This window comes from Globicephala melas, chromosome 11 (assembly GCF_963455315.2).
Source record: "Globicephala melas chromosome 11, mGloMel1.2, whole genome shotgun sequence".
In the NCBI taxonomy this organism is placed as follows: Eukaryota; Metazoa; Chordata; class Mammalia; order Artiodactyla; family Delphinidae; genus Globicephala; species Globicephala melas.
Genome location: NC_083324.2, coordinates 43,775,573 through 43,797,558, shown reverse-complemented (window position 1 = coordinate 43,797,558; position 21,986 = coordinate 43,775,573). Strand labels below are relative to the sequence as shown.

Here is a 21,986-nt window from a genome sequence, read left to right as displayed (position 1 = left end):
CCTCTTTTTTAAAATGTATTTGGGGCCAGGTGTTCTCGGTGAATTTGTATCCATTTACAAGCAAGTGGTAGATATAATGGGCTGAGAAGCAGTAGGAGCGAGCGTACTCCTCATCAAACCGGGGGAGCAGCAGTGGGAGCTGAAGGCAGGTTCAAAACAGGGAGGAGGCAGGTTTTAAAACACACATTTCAGGGACTTCCCTGGTGGCGCAGTGGTTGAGAATCTGCCTGCCAATGCAGGGGTCACGGGTTCGACCCCTGGTCCGGGAAGATCCCACATGCCGTGGAGCAACTAAGCCCGTGTGCCACAACTATTGAGCCTGCGCTCTAGAGCCCGTGAGCCACAACTACTGAGTCCGTGCGCCACAGTTACTGAAGCCCACACGCCTAGAGCCCATGCTCCACAACAAGAGAAGCCACTGCAATGAGAAGCCTGCACACTGCAACGAAGAGTAGTCCCCGCTCGCCGCAACTAGAGAAAGCCCGCACGCAGCAATGAAGACCCAACGCAGCCAAAAAAAAAAAAAAAAACCATTTCAGAACAGCTTAGGTCAGCTGTCATATTTTAAAGAATCTTATCACCCAGAATTTAATAATTAAAATTACTATAAAATAAATACAATGATAAAAATATCCCTGTTTTATGTTCATTTGTTTTATTTATTTTTTATGTTATTCCACATATACGTGATAACGTACAGTATTTGTCTTCCTCCGTCTGACTTATTTCACTAAGCATAATACCCTCCAGGTCCACTCATGTTGTTGCAAATGGCAAAATTTCATTATTCTTTATGGCTGAGTGATATTCCATTGTACATATACACCATATCTCCTATATTCCCCCCCACCAGATCCCTATACAACATCACAGAAGAACAGTCTAAGTTTATAGAGTGCTTATGACGTGCCAAACACTGTTATAACCATTGTGCCCATGGTTAGAACATTAATCCACAACGCAGCTATGAGGTGGGGTCCCTTACTATCCCCATCTTATGGATATGGTGAAAGGAGGACAGCATAAAAGTCAAATTCACATACATACACATGCACACAAATGGAATCTACTCTGCTGTACTGTTTCGTACCAATATGGATCCTTTCTCTTTGAATACTGACCTTACCCCAATTCTGTGAGCAGAAATTCCAGGTGCTTGAGTTGAAGGTGTGCAGGGAAAAACTACCCGAAAGGTTGAAAGCACTGGCTGTGTAGTAGAATCCTGCAAAAGCCTGTAAGGAAGTCGTGCAGAAGGAAATAAGTTCTCAGAATGGGATATAATATGGAGATTTCAGAATGGGATATAATATGGAGGTTTCAGGGTACTGAATAAGAAAGTGGGAAACAGCTCAGCAGAGGAAAAAACAGAAAGGTGAGAAAGAAAAATTCAATGGGGAAAAAAAGGAATCTTTCCATAGTTTTGCCCTTACCAGAAATGACCTTTTAACTTTTGGCTGATATACGCCATTGAAGGAACAGACTTCTCGGTCATGGCAAGCACTGAAGTTAAATAGGGAAGCCACCTTTTCCCTACACAGTGATGGGTCCCCGGTTCCTTCAAAAGTGATGATGTTGTTGGGATCATAACTTTCAGGTCTCAGGTCCTCTGTACACAGGCTGCCAAACACATATGCCTCAGTGAAGGTGGTGTTGTAATTCCGAGGGTAACAGGGGTTGGCAAATGTGGTTTCAGTGGTATAATTCTGTAGGTACAAGAGTGAGGTGTTAGATATCACTGTTTTGTGGAGGCCCAAGTACAAATCCTCAGTGCAAATCCTTACTGTTGTCCCCCACCAATGCCGAGAGAGAAACGGAAAAAAGGCCATTCTGCGTCAATGTAGAAGGGAACTCCCAGGTTGTCTAGATAACTCAAGTCAGGGTGGGGGGATGATCACCCTGCACCAGGCACAACACTAGGCTCTTGCTTACACTGTCTGCTCCAGCCCTTACCACAGCCCTGTGAAGCAGGTTTTATGAACTCCATTTTGATGAGAAAACAAGATATGTTTAGATTCATTGACCATTTTGAAGAGAATGTTATCTATCCACCTAAAAAAATAATTCAAAAGGTACAAATAAATATATTATGAAAATTAAGGCTCCCTCCCATCCACTTTCCCCACCCTTATTCCCTCCCTGGAAGTAACCACTATTGCCAGTTTTGTGTATTCTACCAGAGATTCTGTGTATACTTCTTGTATGCATGTGCAAATATATTTTCTTTTCTCCTCTCTTTCTTTTTAAAATTTAAAAATTAAAAAAAAACTTTTGTTTTTAATAAAGTTATTTATTTATTTTTGGCTGCATTGGGTCTTCGTTGCTGTGTGCAGGCTTTCTCTAGTTGTGGCAAGTGGGGGCTACTCTTCATTGTGGTGCGTGGGCTTCTCATTGCGGTGACTTCACTCTTGTTGCTGAGCACAGGCTCTAGGCACGCAGGCTTCAGTAGTTGTGGCACGAGGGCTCAGTAGTTGTGGCTCGCGGGCTCTAGAGCTCAGGCTCAGTAGTTGTGCCTCATGGGCTTAGTTGCTTTGTGGCATGTGGGATCTTCCCGGACCAGGGCTCGAACCCATGTACCCTGTATTGGCAGGCGGATTCTTATCCACTGCACCACCAGGGAAGTCCCTAAAATTTTTAAATCATAAATGGCAGTACTGTATACACACTGTTCTGCCCCTTGCTTTTCTTACTTAAAAATATATCTTTGAGATTTTCCTTTCATTGTAAGTGTAAGAGTGGGTTTTTAGTAGCTGCATAGCACTCTACTGTACAAATAAACTATAATTTATTTAGTGAGTCCCCTCTAGAGGAAAACTTAGGTAGTTTCCAATCATTTGCCTTTACAAAACAATGCTGTAATAAATATCGCATTACACAGAAATCTTCGATCCATTTGTAATTAATTTGGTATTAAGATTGGGATTTGATTTTACTTTTTGCAGATGATTATCCAATTTTTATCTATGGTCAAAAATGTTCCCTTTATCAAATGCTGAATTCCAAAATGTGTTTGGTTCTATTTATGGACTCTCTTTTCCAAGAAATTGGATTCAAACTCTAATTTCAAAGCTACTAAGGCATATTTTACCCCCTACAGTAAAATCTTGACCCAGAAAACACTTAGCCCAACTCTTTCATTTTACTGCTGAGGAAACTGAGGTACATATCAAAATAATGTAATCATTTAACAAAAGGCAGTGGTAGGATTCTACACAGAATCCTACAGAAGTCCAACACTCATCCAGTATAACTGACATGAGTGTTCTGCAGAAAGATCTTCATATGACTCTGTGGAGGCAGCAAACAGGCCCCCTTCTGCCTTAATGGTGTGAAAAAATCTATGGTGTTCAAAAGGTCTTATGTCTAATTTGTAACGTATCATGCCATGGTCACCCTATGGCTGAAATATTCGTTAAAAGAAAAAAATCAAATCAACCAAATGATTATTTAGTTTCTCCCTCCAAAGCTGCCTTATACTTTTAAAATAATTAAATCATTTCTGGCTTGGCTTGGAGAAGAAGCAAGATAATATAAATTATTTCTGGCAGAAGAAGCTCAGTAAAGATTATTTCACTTCTCTTTTTGGAGTGTGAATTATTTGTTATGGCATTCCTTAAATATAATTTGCCAGTGTGCCAAGTTGCTTAGGCCCTCAACATTCAATAAATCTTCCCTGAATTTAGTGTTTTCAGGGCACTGGCATGAAAGGGTCATGTACTTTCTTTTATAATAAAATGACCAATATAGTTTTTCTTTTTATATAATGGTATTTGGAGTATTATGCACCTATAAAAGTATTAATTTCAAAAGATGTTTAACAACACAGGAAACTGCTCACAATATATTGTTAGATTAAAAAAAAGCTGGATATAAAATTATATGTAAACCATATGAAGCCAAATTTGTAAATACTATACACATTCCTGCATGAAAAAAAAAACTGGAAGAAAATGCAATACTGTGTTGATGGTGGCTAATTCCAGGTTTTGTTTATTATTTATATTTTTTATGTCTGTATTTTCTAATTTTTTTTTTCACTGAACATGTGTTACTTTAAAAACAGAAGAGGACTTCCCTGGTGGCACAGTGGTTAAGAATCCACCTGCCAGGGCTTCCCTGGTGGCACAGTAGTTGAGAGTCCACCTGCCGATGCAGGGGACGCGGGTTCGTGCCCCGGTCTGGGACGATCCACATGCCGCGGAGCGGCTGGGCCCGTGAGCCATGGCCGCTGAGCCTGCGTGTCCGGAGCCTGTGCTCCGCAATGGGAGAGGCCACAGCAGTGAGGGGCCCGCGTACCGCAAAAAAAAAAAAAAAAAAAAAAAAAAGAATCCACCTGCCAATGCAGGGGACATGGGTTCAACCCCTGGTCCGGGAAGATCCCACATGCCGCGGAGCAACTAAGCCCATGAGGCACAAGTACTGAGTCTGAGCTCTAGAGCCCGCGAGCCACAACTACTGAGCCCTCGTGCCACAACTACTGAAGCCCGCGTGCCTAGAGCCCATGCTCCACAACAAAGAGAGGCCACTTCAGTGAGAAGCCCACGCACCATAACGAGGAGTTGCCCCCGCGAGCCACAGCTAGAGAAATCCAGCATGCAGCAATGAAGACTCAACGCAGCCAAAAATAAATAAATACTTAAGTATTACTTTAAGTGTTACTTTAAGTAATACTTACGTCTTACTTAAAGAGGAAGAGAAAGTGAATTCATGTCCCTAACGTCTAACATGCTCTCAGAGTGAGACTTGAGCCCTGGGGTGACTGGAGACTCCTTTTTAAGAAAATAATTTGCAAAGTGTATATCTAGGTGTCACTCTCACCACACTCTGTAGCCCCTTATATTACAGACCGGGAAACGAGTCCTGGACTGGTGGCATTTACTCAGCCAGTTTATGATGCAGTAATCTTTGGGAACCTTCTAAGTTGGGGCTTGGCAACACATCTTTGGGACATGAAAGTATTGGTCAGGCAAGTCGGGACATGCATTTGTGGGTGATCCTCATCACACCTGGATTCTTCCCCTCACCTGAGTCAGAAGGCTTACAGTGCAGAGCCACCCTCTCAGGCATCCAGATGTTATCAGGCAAGTTGTAGACACACCCTGTCCCTGTGACCTGACTATCTGTAGTGAGGGGCTGGGGTCTCCCACCTCTGCCCCCAGTCCTGGGCTCACACCTTGAGACCTGCATTCTCAAACCCAAATGAGACCCCATCCAGGTGGAGTATTCACTTCTCTACTGTAGACTGTTGGGTACATAGACATTCTTTAATAAACATTGTAGGCGTGTGTGCATAAAGACACACACACACACACACACACACACTCTTCCTCAGTGTCAGTCAAATTTAAGAGGTTAGCTTCTCAAACCTCCACTCATTCTGGAAAAAAGGTGATTTCACCTGCTTCCCTTTTCCTGTCTAAAGTTCAGAGGAGCCCCTGCTCCACCCTCCACCCCCACCAGGGCCAGAGCTGGAGGAAGGGGCAATAAGTATTGCTAAAAATAAAAGGAGAGAGAGAAAAGAGGAGCCCCAGTTAACGAGGGTTGGTTAAGCTCCATGTGGGGTTTGGTTTGGCTGAGTGTAGGGTGGATATGAGGGTCTGGAGTGGGCACTGAGTCTTCTGAGCCATGGAAGTGTAGCTCAGGGCTGCCTGCAGGGTCCCCGCTCTGTCCTTCCCAGGAGTGCTCAGGCTCTCCCAACAATACATGTGGCATGCATGTGTAGTGGGGCTCCAGCCTTTCCTGTGAGGCTGAAAGAGAAGTTTTGGGAAGAGGGCCAGACCTGGAGGGTGAATTCTCACCACCTACCTTGCATGACTACTCAGTAAATATGGGGATCTGAAGATATGACTTCTGCTGATGACACTTTTGTAAACCAGCCCAATTTTCTACAGGCTAATGGCTGGGGAATACTGCTTCCTTCTTCAGTGACCAAAGTAGGTTGCAGTGGTGGGGCTTAAGCTACTGATGCTGTGTCCACTATGTTCATAGGCTGACCCAGCTCTTGTCTCCTTCCCCTGGGCCCCATCAGAAGCCAGGATCTGTGGCCTCCGGTTGGCCCCATGCCCCTCTAGGTGATCAAGCCTCCTTCCCTTCGTGTTCCCTTCATCTTCATCTTCCCTTCTCAGCCATGGCTGAGATTGATGTCCCCTTAGCACTGGAGTTTGGGATCTCAGGTCGCATCCATGGTGCTAGTGCCCTTGCTGACACATACAGTACTAATGTCAAGTTCATATTAGTGACAGCCTTCTAGTTGATGCCTGAAGTAGCCATCTGTGCCATGGAACATTTACCATATGAATTACTGACTGATGTGATGGAATTCGGCTGCTCTAAGACCCCAACATATAAAGGGCATGAAATCTGCCTAATATAGGCTCATGTAAAAGAAGCCTGAGCCTGGGGAGGGCTCTGCCCTCTCCCCTGTCAGCAAGCATTTCCCATATGATCACTTTTATTATTTTGTCTGCACTCAGGGGAGTCTCAACATTCTCAGGTTTATTTAGCTACTGGTTTAAAACAGCTTGTGTCCATAAAGGGATCTCAAGTCCTGAATCATTTATAAAACATCTGGAGCTCTGGAATTTCCCTGGACTTCTGACTCAGATACACTGGAAATGGTCAACACATCAGAGAGAGAGAGAGAGAGAGAGCGCTTGGACGCCCACAAGTAAACAGGAAAATGCTGCTGTTTCCATCCATCTTCTAATTGGAGTAGAAAGGACAGACCCCAGAAGGCAAGGCATCTTCCTCTCAGCTAAGACCCCCGAGGGAATACCCGTTGCCCCCTGGCTCAGGTACCTGAAGGAGAATTGCCAGAAACCTCTTCTCAGCCTCATTCCGGCCATAACACTGGAAGCTATGCGTGTAGAGTGTGTACTCATAGCCATACAGGGACACCTTCACGATGTCACTGGTGTTCAGCCCCACGTTCTCTTCTACCGCGAAGGATATTTGGGTGGAGGCACCGCCTAAATCCAGGGCACCTGTGGTCTCCTTTCCGTTCGGATGCACCCACATATGCCACAGGCTCTTCTACACAGTAGGAAAAGGAAACAAGAAAAAAGACCAAAGGTACCATCTCTGATTGGCTAGGGTTCTTCACCCAAGACCCATCTCTTATTGCTAAGAAATATGACATAGGAAGCATTCAGGGCCAGATCTCTCCTTTATTTCAGGGGTGGTGAACTGAAATGCTTACAGGGACTGTACAGGCAACATAAATGAGTGAGTAGACAATAGGGAATGAGGTGTATACAATAGGGAATGAGGTGTATACAGTAGGGAATGGTGGGGCCTGGGGCAAACTGGGGAATGCATGAGCTATACTCTGTTCCAGTTGGTTGTTGCCATGCAGGAATGTGAGTCTGCTGTGACCAGCTCCTCCAACTTTTGGGGAGTGAGGGGGGCAGGAGAAGCTAGAAATGTGGATTTTTATGTGAATTTTCCAAAATATTAACTAATTTAATTTAATTAAAAATGTATTCAAGGGGGAAGAAAATAGGTCTTAGACTGAACATAGTATGGTGTCCTCTGCACCAAAGGAGCAGGGAGTATGGAGACTGGAATGTGAGGAGACCTGAGGACACAGAATGAGTTGGGAAGAAAGCTGCCTGAGGGCTCTGTAAATTCCAGATGGCTGTGTGGGGCTTCTTGGAAGGGTCATTTTCCAGGTGTCCTTCAAAAGACTCATAGCCCACTGCTAGATTTAGATCCTTCCCTGCCTCTAATTTCTTATTAGCTAGTAAAATGATGATATTCCCCCTCCCCCATGCATTTGGTCCTGTTTAGGATCCACGGCTTTGTCCTAGCTATACATGTCTTTTCTTAGCTGTTGTATCATAGATGTTTCCCTAATTCATTACATGATAGAAACAATGCAGGACACGTGGCCCTGTTGGCATGTACCTCAGCTTAAGTTACCAAGCACAGGGGACAGGATAAACAGCAAGATTAAAAACCATGCATTTGTTTTCACACACCTCCAGGAAATTTCCCATTAAATAGTTGGCTGTAATCCATCCATAAATCCCTTCCTCTTGCCCAGAAATGATTTGAGCATCCCTAAAATCAAAGGGCTGAGACTCGAAGTAGTTTTGGATGCTCGCAATGACTTCATTAGCTGCTGTTTCGTTTTGCAACCTATGCAAGGCACAGAACACAAAAGGCTGAGTGCCCAGACAACGATCTTAAAATAACCCCTCCACCCACTTCAGGCAGGGACAGTTTTCCAGATGTATATAAGACATGGCAACCCCCTGTACAAGTTGAAGCCTCCCAGGCAAGGCAGGATGCACCTGTTACCTGTCAAACTGCTAAGCAGGAAAACAGCTACCAGTAAAAATACCACTTGTTCTCTCTGCCCCTACCTGTTCCTGTCCCTCTCTCTAGCAACCAGCTAATGAAAAGAGCCTCCTACTCAGTCACCATTGCTCTGTCTCAGATCAGCAGAGGAAAGGAGATCGGTGAAGGCATAGGAGTGGCATAAGTATCTCTTGGGGCACCATATAAAGAAGCCCTCATCAGGCCAGAAGGAAGGGGAGCTTAGGAGGGAGGGGGAAAGGAAGAGGGATGAGTTTTCAGCTGTCCCAGCTTTGCTCTTTGGGAGGGCTTCATCATGAGGGGATATGATGGCCATCATGACTGTCATTGAATTGAAATTCATTAGTGTGCTGACCCATGGAGGAGTGGTAACATAGTGTTCATATCACCCATGATGTAGAGTAATAATATCGTTCATCTGCTGCCATTTTATGAAAGAAATCTCACTTGGGAGACTCTTTTCCCTTTCATCAGTGGGTTAAGAAAGCCAGGGGCACTGGCTCACTCTTGGCTGAAGAAGAAGAAAGAGAAATGCTACAAGCAGAAGTCCATTCCAGTTCAGTAGCAAATTATCACTGCTTGGAAAATAATTAAGAATTTTCCTAGTTTTATTAATTCCCATCCCAGAGATTCTCAAATTATTGTTTTTTTAATATTTGACTTTTCTAGCAATTAAAATATCAACTAGTTCCTCAGAAGAAATGGATCACCATCAGAAAGTTTCACAAGGAGGCATTAATATTTAATTTATTCAAATGCGACATTCACTTTTTCCCCAACTGGCAAACTTTTGTATTCCATGGTTTTTGTCATGGGCTATAAATTACAGAGCCTTTGAATGATTTCTCGCGGAGAGGACTGGGAGAAAAAAGCAACCAAGAAAGTTGGGTTCTTTGTTTCCATAAGAAAGAAAAGGCAGAAGAAGGGAATTTCTATGACATTTCTATTTCAGGTAAACGCAATTATTTTGAAAACACACTGCAGATTCCAAGAGTAAGCAAAGAAATCTGACTTCTTTCTGCATTCTACTTGGTCAACCAGGACACAGGAATAGAAAAAAGGAGAGGAAAACTACAAGGAAAGGGCTCAGTCCAATTGAGAGTGCTTCATGATTTTTTTTGATGATCATCTTAAAGTGACTCTGTTGTTCCTTTGTATTTTCTTCATGCCCACATGAAGAAAATACATGTAATTTTACATTCCTGGGATCACAGACAAAGTGGCTTTGAAGCAGAATGAGTGTCATCTTTTGGGGAGAAAGCCTTATTTTCAAAGTTTAGGGCAGCATCTACCCTTTAATTTAGGTAGATTTAAGTTTGATGGGTTTTTTAAAAAAACTATTTTTCTTTTAATTCAAGGTCAAGGAAGTATTATCATGGAGAAAAAAAAATGAAGAGAAAGGACATTCAAAAACAACGCAACTGGGCTAAAAGTCATGGCTACAAATTTAGAAGGAACTGCTTAATTGAATGAAATGAGATGTTTGTTTTTATGTAATGCCAAAGGCTTTGGGGTGAGGAGCAGAAATCCCATTATTTGAAAGCAGATCTCAGTGACATTTTGTACATGGGTAGAAGCTACACAGCTTAGTAGTATAGTGGGTTGCATTTAGTGGAGCCGGTTGTCCACAGGTGTTAAAATACCAGGAGTCAGGGCTTCCCTGGTGGCGCAGTGGTTGGGAGTCCGCCTGCCGGTGCAAGGGACGCGGGTTCCTGCCCGGTCCGGGAGGATCCCACGTGCCGTGGAGCGGCTGGGCCCGTAAGCCATAGCCGCTGGGCCTGCGCATCCGCAGCCTGTGCTCCGCAACGGGAGAGGCTACAGCAGTGAGAGGGCCGCGTACCTCAAAAAAAATACCAGGAGTCAAAAACAGTTTCTACTTTTCTAGAAAACTAGAGGTACATCCCATGATTAGATTTCATGTCACTTTCCTTTATTTTCCAAGCTCTCAGTAAAATCACCATGGAGAAGGGAATCAAATATAGAACTGTTTCTTTCTGAGTATTAAGATAAAGACTAAAAGTTTCCCAACTTTTAAAGCCTAAATTTATGGCAGAATATGGGCTTCTTTCTTTTGGATTTATTCCCAGAAATAGAGTTACATTCTTGGAAAGAATTCAACACATTCCTGGTTATTTTGGTCCAAAGGGCTCCTTTGTGCCATTCCAGCCCTTACCTCAGCAAGCGCATCCCAGCTGTGGCCCCCAGGTAAATGCAGGTGGATCCATGGAGGTGGGCTGGAATGTGCCCCTTGACTTCTTGCATGCAGTCCTCAAAGGCTTTGGGGGCATCTTGAGGGTTTTCCCCATAGCTGGAGATCCCAGAGCCTGAAGAGCAAGCAGTCAGCACTTCTTAGCCTTCCCAGGAACCAACAAGAGCAGTACAACTTTTAAATATAAGATAAATCAGCTCTGGAAATTAATGGGTTTTTGTAGGGGGCTGAAAATTGTGTATGTGCTAAGTTCCATGTGGTCACACAGATGAGTCAATTCCCAAAATATGGAAGGAAAGAATTATAAAGGTGAAAAAAGTAATGAGCCAAGACCTGCTTTTAAAAAAAAGTTCTCATCATGGAAATTTCAAATATAAATAAAAGTAGGGAGAAGAGTATAACAAACCCATGCACCCATCTTCCAGTTTCAACAATGATCAATCTTGCTCCATCTGCACTCTCACATTCTCTCATCATGAAGCAAACTGCAGACATGGTATCATTCCATTCTATAAATATTTCAGTATGTATCATTAAAAGATAAGAATTCTTTTAAAGAAACATAACCATAGTCTCATTATTCCACCTAAAAATCTTAAAAATAATCCCTTAATATAATTAAATATCTAATTAAGTTTCACGTTTCCTTCATATTCATATTTTTTCTCTCCCTCTCTCTCCCTCCACCTCTCTCTTTCTATCTAGTTTGTTTGAACTAGGGCCCAAATAAATTCCATCCATTATAATTGGTTGGCATGTCTCAAGTCTCTTTTAATATATAGATTCTGCCCCCCCTTTCTAATTTTTCTTTGTAATTAAACATTTTTTTCCTTGCAATTTCATTTGTCTTATAGTTTCCCACAGTCTAGAATTTGCTGATTGCAGCCCCATGATTCACTTAACATGTTATTTGGTCCCAGTTTTTCTCTATAAATTGATAACTGAATGCAGAGGTTTAATCAGATTCAGGTTTGAACTTTTTCAGAAAGAGTAGTTTATAGGGATGTGCATTTCCAATAAGACGCACAAGCATCTGGTTGTTTCTCTCTTTGTGCTGTTAACAGGCATCAGTGATCATTGCTTAGGTCCATTCATTACTCCATTAGGGTTTATGAAACGCTGATATTTTATTTCCATCATTCTTGCTTCACTTTTTACCTAAAATGCTTTTATAAGAGGAAAACTTCCTCATCGTTAACTATTTGATTACCCTATACAGTTTGTATAGGGAAGGCAGTGGATAAGTGCTTGATTCTTTCCCTTTATTTACCAGCTTAAAAAATATAGATTGCATCTCTAGTATCTACCTAATTTAACCAATAAGGGATTTTGTTCGTTTGTTTGTTTAAGGGCATATGAATCTAAAGATATATTTGATATGTTTCAATTCATTGCAGTTACTATTCTTATTGGTGGCCTATCTTGTCCAGTGGCGCTCTCTTCAATTTGGCAGCTGAATCCTTTTGACATGATCCCAGAAACCTTTAAGAACTTTTCTGCTTTCTGATATGATGAGATGTATCAGTGACCTATAAATTTCCTGCCCCAGGTCTGGAGTCTGCTGTTTTTCCAAGGAATCTTGGTTTCTTTTATTGAGTAATGGTATTTAGCATTCAAAATTTGGAAGCTAGGTTGCTTACTGAAAGGCTTTCCAGAAGACAGACTTAGAGCAAACTTTATTTCAAGAGAAAACACATCATGAATTCTTAGTGGTATTTCTAATTCAAAACTTCAAGTTCTTCCTTGAATTCATTGATCTTGTATCTTTATCTTCCTTTTACTAGCCTGTTTCCCAGCCCCTCCAACTTAATAACTCATTAGCTTTATTTCACAATCCACACACAACAGTCTCAGTATGACAATGACAATACCAGCACTACCACCAATTATAGGATTATTGAAAACAATTTAAGATTTTTTGAAGTTCTTTTTGTCCTTATGGTATATCCTATTAGGCATGTACAAGTGTCCATAAATGAAGCTTTCTTGAAATACATACATGCTAATTTGTCTGCATATTGTCTATGGCTGCTTTCATGCTAAAGTGGGAGAGTTAAATGGTTACAACAGAGATCATATAGCCAACAAATGAAAAATATTTATCCTCTAGCTCTTTACAGGAAAAGTTTGCTGTCCATTGACTTAGATGATTTATAGGCATCTCCAGCTTGATATATTTGAAACCAAATTCCTTAATCCCTGCCATGGCTCCAACCTACTTACCCTCAGTGTTGCCCACTCTAAGGAGATGGTACCTTCATCCATGCAGTTACTCAGGTCAGAACTAATGTTCAGGCACCATCAACCAGAATGCTGCATATTGAATCTATCATAAAATCTTTTTGGCTCTACTTTCAAAATACTTCTCAAATCTGAGCACTTCTCACTCCCTTCCCCAGAACTATTCTCAATCAGTGTTTCTCAACCTCAGCACTACTGAAGTTTTGGGCTGGATTATTCTTTGTTTTGTGGGCTGTCCTGTGAGTTATGTAATGGTTAGCAGCATCCTTGTTCTCTACTACTAGATGCCAGCAGCACGGCCAGCCCCAGTTATGAAAACCAAAAAATGTCCCAGACATTGATAAATGTTCCCTGGGGGGCAACATTGCCCCATGTTGAGAAGCACCAGTCTAGGCCAGAACACCAAAACGTCACCTCCCACTTGCACTGCTCTAATAGCCCTGGTTTTCCTGCTTCTAATCTTAAGTCTCTTGACTACGTATTCTACATTGACAGAGTGACCCGTTAAAATTATGTCGTATCGTGTTAGTTCCCTGATCAGAATCTCCTAATGGCTTCCCAATATACTTTGAAGAAAATTCATTTGAGTAAATGTCAAACCCCTTACTGCATCTCAGGGTCCTCTGGGAGCTGGCCTCGGTGACAGCTTTGGCCTCATTTCTCACTTTTGTTTCTCTTACTCGTTCTGCTCCAGCCACATCGGCCCCTTTGCTCTTCCTCGAAAATGCTGAGCAGCTGTCACCCTTGGCATTTTCTTTTGCCACGCCCTCTGCTCAGCACATTCTTCCCTCAAACAGGTGCGCGGCTCACTCTCTCATCTCAATTTGGCCTCTGCTTAGCTATCACCTTCTTTGCTCTCCCATGAAATAGAATGATCACTCTATATCCACCTAGCTGGCTTAGTTTCTCCTCACAGCACTTCTCCCTGATATCATATACCCATTTATTTATTCTGTCTCCTTCATTAGACTGTAAGTTCTGTAACAGCAGAGACTTTGTATATTTTGGTTATTTTAGAATTCCCAGTGTCAAGAACACTTACTGGCAGACAGCAGGCACCCAATAAATATTTATTAAGTACAGGAATCAAGCAATCAATCAATCAATGAGATTTTCACATCAGCTCACAATACTATAGTAAGGGGATTGTGTAGTCCAATCTAGAGCAAACAAAATATATTCTGCCAGAGCTAGTCTCTGGATAGGAACTGGTTAGGAGCCTTGCTAGAATGTGGAAATATGGGGTATTTGAGCATGTCCCTCGGGGGCCTATTTGCATAAGTTTCCTTAAGCCTCCCAGAGGGAAAAGGAGATTGGATTCATAGGTTCATGGGATACTGGGATTCACAACCCCAAGAAAAGAGCTATAACTGCTATTCCAATCTGGGAAGAGAGGGTTGGACAGCTGGCACAAGACTTACTTGAGGTCGGACAAAAGCAAAAGACATGGGCAAGGGATGCTTTCCAACACTGTAGTGGCCTGGTCCCTAGAGCAACTCTTTAAGGTATTTCGGTGGAGGAGATGGTTAAGTTTAGGCTCTAGTGGAGTTTAAAGAATTTTTAACTGCTGGTTTAAAGGGAAAACATGAATGCCGCCTGTGAGAGAAGGCAGCAGGTACCCTGAGCAGTGCCTCCTGCAGAAGAGATGAGGGGCAGGCAAGGAACAAGTGACCCGGAGGGAATGGCTTTAAAACAAGCAGCCAGAGCAATAGGCACCAGCATGGGGACCAGCAGCTAAAGCAGCACCCAGTGAACTCACGGAAAACAGCACCTGAGGACTGGATACTCACCAGGGACCCCCTGAGAAAGAAATTTCTGAGGCCCTGGGCATTCGGGAAACACTGTAGGGCAAAAAAGCATTCACCAACCCCTCAAACTGGCCAAGGCAGGGGAGACCTGGGGAAATTTGCAACTTAGAAACTAGAAACCCAAATTATGCTTGGCGAAGCTGCCTGTCTTTCAGGGGATGACACTTGCCAAACTTTAACTCTGTAATTTGAGCTGTAATTTGTGGTCTTCTGGTCATTGTGAGTATATATGGATCCCTGAGGCTACCGTGATCAAAGGGAAGATCCATTTATGGATGTGGTGTGGGCTCCATGACCCTGCCCCTCCCCTAAATCACATCCAGGGTGGGCCAAGGGCCCCTACCCCTGAGAGACTGCCTGGGTCTCTCCCCATGAAAGTGCCACCTCTTTCTACAGCCCGAGGCCATCAGGACTGACTTGGCTGAATTGCCCTCCCGGGTATAGAGGCAGATCTTACAACTATGTTAGAATAACCTTTTAGCAAGAATATCCACTAGGAACTCTAAAGTGTGGTGCCCCATAATTAATAATAACTAACACTTATTGAATGCCTACTGTATGCCAGGGATTTGCTACCTGCTTTATATATATATTATGTCATTTAATCTTCAAATAATACCTGTGGGGTGGGTATTACTATTATTATGCTTTTTAGTTTAGAGATAAGTGAGTCAAGACTCAGGTTAGATAATTTTCTAGAGTTCCCACAGTAGGGATAGGGTGACGTCTTAATCACTGTCGTACATTATCCTCTCCACTTGGAGTGACTGGTCTCTCTTTCCTAAAGAAAGCATCCTCTTTGCTGCTTGGGGGTGAAGAAATGGCTCAGAAGTTAGGAGAACAGAGATGGGATCTCTGGCTGAAGTTTGAGCGACGGTGCTGCCGCTTATGAATTGTGGGTAACAATGCAAGCAGTACTCAGAAAACATGGAAGTCCCCTGTTGCGAGGAGCCCAGAGAGGTGCCGTGCAGATGCCTCTTCAAAGAAAGGCTTAGTGTCTCAGCGGTTAGCTCCTTTGGGGTTTGCCTCAGCTGCAGAGAGCTGCCTTGCTCAACATCTTCCCAGGATGGCAACATCCAATGACTGACAGTGATGGGGGGACCACAGCCCAGCCATTTCAGGCCATTCATACCCAATGCAGGACATCTCTAATTGGCTGGAGCCCTGTCAGGCCTGGGCTGCAATCTGACTTCTCTTTCTGTCCAATCCTCCTTCTTCTGCCTTTCTTCAATGGGTGCGGATTGCTAATCACTCCCTTGCATCCCAGACTCTGTCTGGACATCTTAACTGTGACACCTATGTCCCAGGGAAGGCGAGCTCCTGGTGCCCTCCATGGAAGGGCAGATGATCAGAATGCACCCTGGTTATACAGAGAAGACTCTTGGTCTCCCTATGGGAAAGGCTAATTCTGCTTCCCAACTTTTTCCATGCCATCACTTGCAAGAAAGTATTCTATATGGGCAGCTCATTAAGGGAAATGAAGGAGGTTGCTTGGGTTGGGAGGACTGGTTCAGAGTCTATAACTTGTCCTATAGGCTGAGGGTATCCCTGGAACCCATTCAGGACATACTGGTTGGGAAGATCCAGGCCAAGTCAAAGATCATAATGCTCTAAAGAGGGTGGTGCATACATACACACTCACTAACTGGGCTTGACTATGTGGACTAAAGGCTTAATTGTAAAAGGCAAAATTATAAAACTTTTTTTTTTTTTTTGGCTGCTCCATGCGGCATGTAGGATCTTAGTTCCCTGACCAGGGATTGAACCCGTGCTCCCTGCAGTGGAAGCATGGAGTCTTAACCACTGGACCACCAGGGAAGTCCAAAACTTTTGATAGAAGAATATCTTTATGACCTCAGGATAGGGAAGGATTTCTTAAATAAAACGTACAAAGTGCAAACCAAAAGGGAGAAGATTGATAATTGTACCTACATAAAAATTAAGAACTTCTCAGAAGATATCATGAAGAAATTAAAAAGACAAACCATAAACTGTGAGAGGATATTAGCAACAATATGATAATAATACTAGCAAAGCATTCATATTCAGAATATAGATAAAGAATTCCTAGGACTCAAAAGGAAAAATTCAAGCAATTTGGTAGAAAAATGAGCAAAAGACATGAACAGGCATTTCACAGAAATAGAAAGAGTCATAAATATATAAAAAGATACTTATTAGTTACCAGGGAAACACAAATATTCATCAACAGCTAAAAATGAACCAGATATTGCTACTCATTGCAGCATAGATGAATCTTAAAAACCCAGTGGTAGTGAACAAAGCAAATTACAGAATAAATGTTTGCTTCTAATTAAATAAATATGTGCTTGATTCCATTTTCAAAACCAGGAAAAACTAAATGCATAAGGACAAAACTAAAGAAGAACAAGTAAACCATCAATCTAACATTCAGAATATGTTGTGGAGGAGGCAGGGAGTGCGTGGAGGGTCATTAAAGATGTTGATGCTGTTCTGTGTCAAGAGTCGGGAGCTCACTGGCCATATACAGTTCACCACCTTCTATTATACAGCCTGTGAGCTAAGATATTCTTACATTATTTTTAAATGGTGGGGAAAATCTTTTTTTAATATATTTTGTGGCATTTGAGAATTATTTGAAATTCAAACTTTCAGGGTCCATAAAGAAAGCTTTACTGGAACAGAGCCACAAACGCCTACTGGTTTACAGATTGTCCATCTCTGTCTATCTCTTCCTACCCACCTCCCCATCATATACAGCCAACTGGAATATAATTTTCCTATTGGAATACAGTTTTCCTTGAGTTTCTCATGTTTATGCATTATGAGCAGAGGCACTGACTGCCTTTGTTCTGGACTATTTTTTCAAGGATATTTGCATAATGAACAGGCTCAGAAGATATAGTGTTTCCCTCCAGAGCAAAAGGCAGGTACCCATTATAAATGTTTCAGATTCCCTAATCTCAGGGTTCCTCTTCTGTAACATAACCCACTGTGTGAGCAGGTACCATCTGGCCCTTTTTACATCATCTTGTACAAATTGGGGCTCAGAACCAGCACAAGAAAATGCTGATACTCGGGCTACAGCTGTTTCTGTGAGTAATAAACTCTCCTTTGTTTCTGACCCAGGAGTCTTGGGTCTTCCACCAGCATCCATGAAAGTGCGGCAGGGTAGAATCTCACACCATTCACAGTTCTTGACACCCGCCCCCCACCATTTTACAGATGAGAAATCTGAAACCCAGAGAAGGGAAGGGACTGGCCTGAGGTCACTGTACTGATGAGTAGCAGCACCATCTCAAGGTCTCATATTTCCATGACACCCAGCCCAGTGCTCAGTCCTTGCCTCTGGGCAGCATCTCAGGACTCCTGCAGGCCTCTGAAGGACATTAGGACATTCCCTGTCTTCCCTTGGGCCTTACCTTTCACGCTACATTTGAAGGTTTGACTGACTACTCCAGTATTATTCTCCTTCTCTGCTGGCCATTGATACACGTAGACTGTGGTTCTGGAAGACCCGGCATCGAGCACGATTCCATACTGAATAAAAGGCGGGGAGGGAGAGTCAGAGACAGGCATCTGAGGACCCCTTTTCCCAGGGGGCCACCGAGAACCCTGAGTCCTCCCAAGAGCTTAACCCACACTGCTTCATTTAGGTGGGAGCTGACCAAAAAGAAAAAAACTATTTTCTCTAAACCAACTTTGTCTCCATGGACTCTGGATGGAGGGGTTGGGGGGAGATGGGTCCGGTGTTCTAGGTCACAGTTCTCAGCCTTGGCCTCACATTAGAATCACTTGGGGAGCTTTTGAAACTCCCAATGCCGAGGCTGCAGCTGAGACCCATTAAATCAGAATCTCTGTCAGTGGACCCAGGCACCAACAGTTTTTAAAGCTCCTTTGGTGATTCCAGTATGCAGCCAAGGTTGAAGATGAGTACCCCAAAGATCTTGCATGCACAGACAGTCTCCTGATTCCTCCTCATCCAGACTCTGCGGGGGTCGGGGAGGGGGGCGCACGGTCAGAAGCCACCTTGGTCTCAGGAGTACAATGAATAGTCAGTCACCTGCTGCCCTCTATTCTCCAAACTTCCAGGCCTATCAGCCTGGGATAAACAACCAAAAGGAAACCATAGGTAGGAAGTTCTCACAGGGGAGTGACACACTGATATCTGCATTGGCCTTCAGAATGAAAGTATTCCTGCTTAAGGAGGAAAAAACTAAAATACAAACGAATGTTGACATATTATCCCACTTAGGTGACGTGTGTGAACAAATGGACAGGAGGGTATTGCCAGCCATCTCACGCAGCTTGAGGCAGGTACCAGGGAGCTTCAGTTGAAGGTGTGGCCCAGCCCAGGCCCTGGACCAGGCCTGCCTAGGAAGGAGCATTCATTAGCAGCCTAGGGGCATTGGAATGAGTTACGCTGACCTAGGTCACTATCTGGTTGGGCTTGGAATCAGCCCAGGGCATCAGAGGCTTCTGGGTGGCATCTTTTCCCCAATTCCCCCACCATTGAGTTAGCCTAGCCTGTCCCAGAGGGGAAGATGACGTTGGGTTCTGGAGGCAGGTCACATCAGATGGATTCCTACTTTTCTGATATTGCATAAGAGACCTAACCTCTCTGGGTTCCCTCGTCTTCAGGCAACTTCCTTTCAGAAGTAAATAGGAGACCATTTGCCTGATGCTTAGTGGCTGCTCAATAAATACAGGCTATATAGAAAAATCAGTGAAGCAAAATAAATAAAATTGCAAAGCAAGAAAAAGAGGAAAAAAGTGCATAACACCCCTCAAATCCAACTACTGTTTTAACACCTTGTTATATATCTTTTCCAACGGTCTTCTGTGCATACAACTACATATACACATATGTGTTTAGACATATGTTTTTAAATCAACACAGGATTACAGTACACATAATCTTCTCCAATGCTCTTTTCTTACTTAAAAAGTATATCATGGGGGACTTCCCTGGTGGTCCAGTGGTTAAGGCTCCGCGTTTCCACTGCAGGGGGCACGGGTTCGATCCCTGGTCGGGGAACTAAGATCCCGCATGCCGTGCAGCGCGGCCAATAAATAAATAAGTAAATAAATAAATAAAAGTATATCATGAACATCTTTCCCTACCAGTAAAAGTACTGACATGATTTTTAAGCCATTCATCCCATTCACTATGAGATGTACAGTAGTTGATTTAACCAATCCCCTGATTCTAAACTTTCTATCACGAATGCTTGCTTCATTTGAAATAGGAGCAAATAAAAAAATGTTACTCCAGCTTCTCCATTCTATTAAGATAGAACATCCTGTGTACATTGGTATTTGAACTTGAATAGCCTCTTCACCTCAGCTCTTCAATCTGATGTGTGTTGCCTGGGATCCTGACATGACACCCCCCATGGCAAACAGAGGAGGCATTGTTCACAATCTATTCCAGGCAGAGGCTCCCCGTGAGATTAAAGCACAGGTTGAAACTGAAGGAAACCAGGCACTCCAGAGGTCTGAGCCTCTGTATCAGTCTGCTTTCTTTCCTTCCCTCTGCTGATGACCTGCTCACCAGCCCCTCCATGCCTGGCACTGATAAGAGGAGAGAGAGCATAAGAGGGCAGCTACTCCAGAGGGTGCCTGTCTGTCCCCAAATCTTCTTTATCCCAACCCTTCATGAAGAATGCTCGAGGCTGCTGGGCCAAGATCTGAAAGAATGAAGAATGTCCATCCTCATTTGTAAGTCCGGGAAAATGGGATTCAGTTTTCACCAGAATGGGCAGCAGCCAGAGACTTTGCTCTGAGATTTGCAGGAGAAATGGCGGCCCCTTGGGCGCCTGCTGATGTGGTGACAGGGACAGCCTTGAGGCCCAGTGCTACTTTGCACTAAGACGATCCACCCCCACCCCACCATCGTTCACTGGCATTTTCAAAAGTGAAAAGATTGGTCTTTAATCAGTTTTCAGAGCTCATTTGCCTAGATCAGTGCAACTCACTGCGGTTCCATGGAGGGAGGGGGAAGGGGAGAATGAATTTCATTCAGTTCAGCTAGGTGGGTGATGTTTGGATGAAAAGCGTTAAGTCACCTTCTGTTTAATGCAGTGTCAGAAAAACAAACAAACAAACATGGTCTGAATGTGGAACTGAAGATACAGTCGGTGGGTGAACCAAAAGGAAACATATGAACCCCATTATCCAAAACTCAAGAACTTTGTGAGCTTCTAACAAAAGCAAAAGCAAAGGTCATAAGATCATCTTTCTTAGATGTGTTTATTATTATTTTTATTATCATCATCATCATTATTACTCTTACTATAATAAGAATAATGGTAGTAATAAACATTTGGCGAACACTTATAATATGCCAGGCACTGCACAAAGGGCTTTAGTTTTGCATTTATAAGGCAGGTGTTATCATCATCCCCACTTGACAGATAGGGAAACTGAGGCTCACAGGGGTTAAATAATTAGCCAAGGTCACAGACTTGGGATCAAGCCGGGGTCTAACTGACTCTTAAACCTGTACTCATTGCCCCTGTGCTTTCACTGAGTTCCAAGGAAAACAAGTCTTAACAGGGTGACTGATTAATAAGAAGGTGCCTGATATGGTACGGCAGACTTTCTTTGTTCAGACAAAAGACCCTCAGAAGCAAACTCTTGGTTAAGTGGTGTGCAGATCTGGCTGGAGAGGAGAATCACCAATTTGAATAAGGAGCCAGGGCCTTCTGGAAAGGAAAAAACAAATTACGCAACTCTTGTACTCCAAGAGGTAAACCAAGGTGGGCCACAGGGCACCAGATATCCAGGCTGATGACTGAGAATGGATGAGGGTTAGAAGGAAATGGTTTTAACACAGCCTGGCCCAGTTGTTGTGCTTTGGAGAGTCATGTGACCCAAGGTGGGGCTCTGACTGGCAGAAAAGCAGTGTCCCTGAAACCTGGGACCCTGCAGGCCCCTCTTCGACAGTGGCACCATGTGGCTGCGAGCGGCAGTGGCAGTGGGGTATTGATCAGATGGGTCTGAGAAGCTCCAGGGCTTCTAAACAACTGTGATGCAGTTAGGAGGGCGAAACCTCAAGAGGAAGATATTGGACTTAGTGATAATAAAGCAGCGGGGTTGAGGTGGGGGGTAATGAGTGAAACATAAAGGCAACGTCATCATGTTTACTCTTCAAGCTGATAGAGCAGGTCAGACCAGTGACAGTGAAAAAGGGACTGGGGATATTTCCACCGTTGGCTAAGTTTTAATAGTTCCGCTTTTACACTCAGATGAACCAAGGTTAGGTAGGGCAACGTTGGATTTAATAGCCAGATATCATGACTTTTCACGTGGGTCTTGAGGAACATTCCAGGGCCCCTCAGATAGGCCACTGTGGAGCTGGCTCCTCAAAACCAACTGTCAGCAGCACACAAAAAGGCAAAACAAGGCTCAAGGTATGAAAACATAAA

General features: G+C 43.4%; 1 protein-coding gene across 2 annotated transcripts in view; it reads right to left on the bottom strand.

Moving 5' to 3' along the window:
- The window catches only part of ENTPD3 (ectonucleoside triphosphate diphosphohydrolase 3), a 34,653-nt gene that overhangs the window by 4,294 nt on the left and 8,373 nt on the right, over window positions 1-21,986 (bottom strand). For both annotated transcript variants that reach the window (XM_030846207.2, XM_060309023.1), the window contains exons 4-10: window positions 17,979-18,096; window positions 10,490-10,640; window positions 7,977-8,136; window positions 6,796-7,029; window positions 1,431-1,703; window positions 1,122-1,232; window positions 2-139 (exon numbers count right to left, since the gene is read on the bottom strand). In XM_030846207.2, coding sequence (XP_030702067.1) covers window positions 2-139; window positions 1,122-1,232; window positions 1,431-1,703; window positions 6,796-7,029; window positions 7,977-8,136; window positions 10,490-10,640; window positions 17,979-18,096 — 1,185 coding nt within the window. The remainder of the gene's footprint in view (window position 1; window positions 140-1,121; window positions 1,233-1,430; window positions 1,704-6,795; window positions 7,030-7,976; window positions 8,137-10,489; window positions 10,641-17,978; window positions 18,097-21,986) is intronic.